Source organism: Sinocyclocheilus anshuiensis, unplaced genomic scaffold, assembly GCF_001515605.1.
Source record: "Sinocyclocheilus anshuiensis isolate Anshui unplaced genomic scaffold, SAMN03320099.WGS_v1.1 scaffold144, whole genome shotgun sequence".
Lineage (NCBI taxonomy): Eukaryota > Metazoa > Chordata > Actinopteri > Cypriniformes > Cyprinidae > Sinocyclocheilus > Sinocyclocheilus anshuiensis.
The window spans coordinates 275,013-278,987 of NW_015555720.1; the positions used below are offsets into that span (position 1 = coordinate 275,013).

At 38.2% G+C, this 3,975-nt stretch overlaps 1 protein-coding gene across 1 annotated transcript in view; it reads left to right on the top strand.

The window, feature by feature from the left end:
* Nucleotides 1–3,115: 3,115 nt before the first annotated feature.
* Nucleotides 3,116–3,975, top strand: part of LOC107672413 (serine--tRNA ligase, mitochondrial-like) — an 18,439-nt gene continuing 17,579 nt past the window's right edge. Inside the window, exon 1 of the mRNA XM_016465597.1 lies at nucleotides 3,116–3,394. Within this exon, the coding sequence (XP_016321083.1) occupies nucleotides 3,128–3,394 (267 nt within the window). The 5' untranslated portion in view covers nucleotides 3,116–3,127. The remainder of the gene's footprint in view (nucleotides 3,395–3,975) is intronic.

Here is a 3,975-nt window from a genome sequence, read left to right on the forward strand (position 1 = left end):
CCGTAGCGCTCTTCGAGCGCTTGCACATGGCCTGGAGAGAGCGAGAGAAAAGGAGAGAACTCCGTTGACACCCCAAGCGACCATCTTGTGCGGCTCCTCGGCAACCGCAGAAACAGGATAGCGGGGGTTAGACACGAGGCCTACTTTATTCGAGAAGGCCGCGAACCTCGAGCGCAATGCTTTTAGCTGTAGGCTATCCCAGTGTCGACAATAAGAAAGGCCGCTAAGCGCCGCTTGAGCGTGTTGTTGGCCCAAACATTGCATGCACCTGTCATGAGTGTCTCCTCCTGCGATAAACCTGTCACACGGCTCGATGCATCTCCTGTAACTCATCGTGTCCGCTGAAGAGGAGTAAACTGCTCTTTTGAAGGAAAATAGCTAATAACACGACGAAAAACGCCTTCCTACGGGCGACAGATAATTCGCTTCCTGAAGGAAATGAAATCTGATGAAATAGCGCGCAGCACGCTGATATAGCTTATCTACGTGCGCGTTGGGGGCGGTGCTAAGCGCTATTTGGCGTGATGGTATAAGGGCTTCAGACATTCGTCACACCGAAGATGTTCCCAAAGCGATGACGTCATCGTAGCATCGAAGTGAGCCTATGAGAGGGAACGAGCATCTTCCAGCCGAAGACTTGTGTTGCATTTCGGGGCAAAGCAACAAAAAAAACATTGTCGAACAACAATATAAAATGCGGTAAACTATGAATTGGTTATTCTACAATTAATTGTACTATAAATTATACTTCAATTGGAAAATACTGTAAATTGATAAACTGTTTGGCGTGATGACGTTTAATGTCTCCGACAGCGTCTGTAGTCCCATTTAGCAACTTGATAGCAACCGTCTTTTTTAAGAAACGTAACAGTTTTTAAAAATCATGAGTGGGGTGTAACTGGTGTGTTTTATGTCGTAGAATAAACCGTGAAAGTATCTTGAGCTTGTGTGAACCACGGACCTTATTTTAGGGGATTTAACCAAACTCCCATTCAAAAAACCCATTGACTCTGGGACGATGGAAACGGAAGTGCTAAAATGCTAACTGGCTTTCGGGTTTTTGCCTACAGAGTGACATCATAGTTCCACCACTCTATATTGAATAGAGGGCATGGTTTTATGTTTGCGCTCCTCCTTCTCTGTCTCTCACTCATAGCAATCTAATGGTTAGAGGGGTGTGTTTAAGGATATTCTGCCCAAGCCGTCAACTGACTTCATCAGAAAAGGAATGCCATTCCAGAGCGGAAGTAAATGTTCAGATTTTGATTAAAGATTACCAAAACAAACAATTTTTTTCAGCGGATTAACTTGCACAGATTAATTGTTCACATCAAGACTAGCAATGTGCACTAATAAAGTAAATAAAGTCAATTTTGATTTAATGCGGACTTTAACAGTGCAGACAGCTCCATTGATTATAAGAAGTTTTTTTGAGAGTGCTTAAACTCTTGCTAGATTGAAGTCAGTCATGTTTTGATAATGTAAATGTTCTTTGCAGACTTTCTCTATATAATTTACTTGCTGTTTGAAAAAACGTGATTATATATAAAAACACATCCTAACCCTAACATACATACACGTACATAACACTGTAAATATGTTATTCAGTCTAATTTAAACCTGAAAATATTAGGATTTAAAAAAAAAGTTCAAAACACATATATGGTTTTGTTAGAGTGGGTACACAAAATGTTATTTTATCCTTGCTTCTAGAAAATCCTCAATCTATATGCTTCCTAACCGCTTCATGTGGCCGTAAACATTTAATTTTAACGTGGCTTTAAGCACTATGCATCGTAAAACTTTCACTTTCACTGCGACTAAGCCGGTAAATGTGGTGTTTACATGGAATAATCATATGAGTTTACTTTATGGTGCGAACCCAGAGTCTCTGTATCAGTAGGAAAGCGATAAAATGCACATCTTCCAACCGAAGACTTGTGTTGCATTTCGGAGCAAAGCAAAAAAACATTGTCGAACAACAATATAAAATGCGGTAAACTATGAATTGGTTATTCTACAATTAATTGTACTATAAATTATACTTCAATTGGAAAATACTGTAAATTGATAAACTGTTTGGCGTGATGACGTTTAATGTCTCCGACAGCGTCTGTAGTCCCATTTAGCAACTTGATAGCAACCGTCTTTTTTAAGAAACGTAACAGTTTTTAAAAATCATGAGTGGGGTGTAACTGGTGTGTTTTATGTCGTAGAATAAACCGTGAAAGTATCTTGAGCTTGTGTGAACCACGGACCTTATTTTAGGGGATTTAACCAAACTCCCATTCAAAAAACCCATTGACTCTGGGACGATGGAAACGGAAGTGCTAAAATGCTAACTGGCTTTCGGGTTTTTGCCTACAGAGTGACATCATAGTTCCACCACTCTATATTGAATAGAGGGCATGGTTTTATGTTTGCGCTCCTCCTTCTCTGTCTCTCACTCATAGCAATCTAATGGTTAGAGGGGTGTGTTTAAGGATATTCTGCCCAAGCCGTCACACTGACGTCATCAGAAAAGGAATGCCATTCCAGAGCGGAAGTAAATGTTCATCAGATTTTGATTAAAGATTACCAAGACAAACAATTTTTTTTTCAGAGGATTAATTGTTCACATCAAGACTAGCAATGTGCGCTAGTAAAGTAAATAAAGTCAATTTTGATTTCATGCGGACTTTAAGGTGATGAAATATAAAAATGCAATAAAACTTTTTGCCATAATAGAATATTACATTTATTTAATCAATTTATTTATTTAATTAAATGGTTTTTTTTTTTTTTTTTTTTTCATTCACATTCTAATGCAAAAACTTGCCAAACTGGTCGTACAAATGGTTCAATAATACAAAAAAGTCTTATGTATTTTCAGTATGATTTTCCATAGTAAAAGTCCTTTCAAAACTAATAATAATTTCCACTAAAATAATGCAGCCATAATATCCATAATATGGCTGAAAATTTTTGAGAGTTTCAAAGTGTAACAAGCTTTCAGAATGAATAAATAAATAATAAATAAATAGCGTTTTTTAACTTTATTATTATTATTATTATTTTAACAAGTCATCACATTTCTAATCGCGTTTGGACAAAATGAATCCTATCGGCTCCTGTACAGTTATTCAGCATGGCGTCCTCCGTAAGGGCAGCTTCACGGTTTTGTTCTTTGTATCTGTTTACGTCTTCAAGACACAATGTCAGCAGTGCATTTAGACGGTCCTGCCGACCCTACTCCTCTCGACCGGTCAGGAGCAGTCTGTACGAGCATGTGCTGGAAGGGTACAGTCACAAACCTAAACTGGACATGCGGCGTGTGTGCGAGGAGACGGATGCGGTGAAGGAGGAGGTGGAGAATCGGAAAGGAGATCTGCGGGCAGCTGATGTCGGAGTTATCGTAAGACACTACATTACATGTCATTCATTAAAACAATACTGCTACGTGAACTGCACTTGTGCTTTTTTTAGATAATGAATGTGCAAACGTAATCGGAACATCTGTACCGATATAAAGTTGGTTCGACGTTTGAGGTTTGACATTTGTCAGAGATTCAGCCTCGGAAATCTTCAATAGTTCTTTAACGATTTAGCACAAGGACAAGAAACATAATGTGTTATAATTGTTTTCAAATGTAGAAGAGAACACACAATGTGTTTTATTTGTTTTAATCTGCCTTAAGGTATTGTAACTGATAGACGTTATAATGTAAAAGTGCAGGATAGGGACCGTCTGCAAAGTGCAAAACGAAGAGCAAAAAGCACAATTATTCCATCTAAAAGCTTCATTTGTGAAATGTATAAAAAATACATCTAAAATCTAAGGGCTGTGTCTTATTACTGGTTCATAAAAGAACATGTAGATGTTGGTTTTATTCACAGAACTATAGCACAACAAAAGTTATTGAAATGGAACGATTGAGAAAAAGCTTGCAAAGCATTACAAAGATTGTGCAGTTTACCGCCCCCTAGAGGAAGATA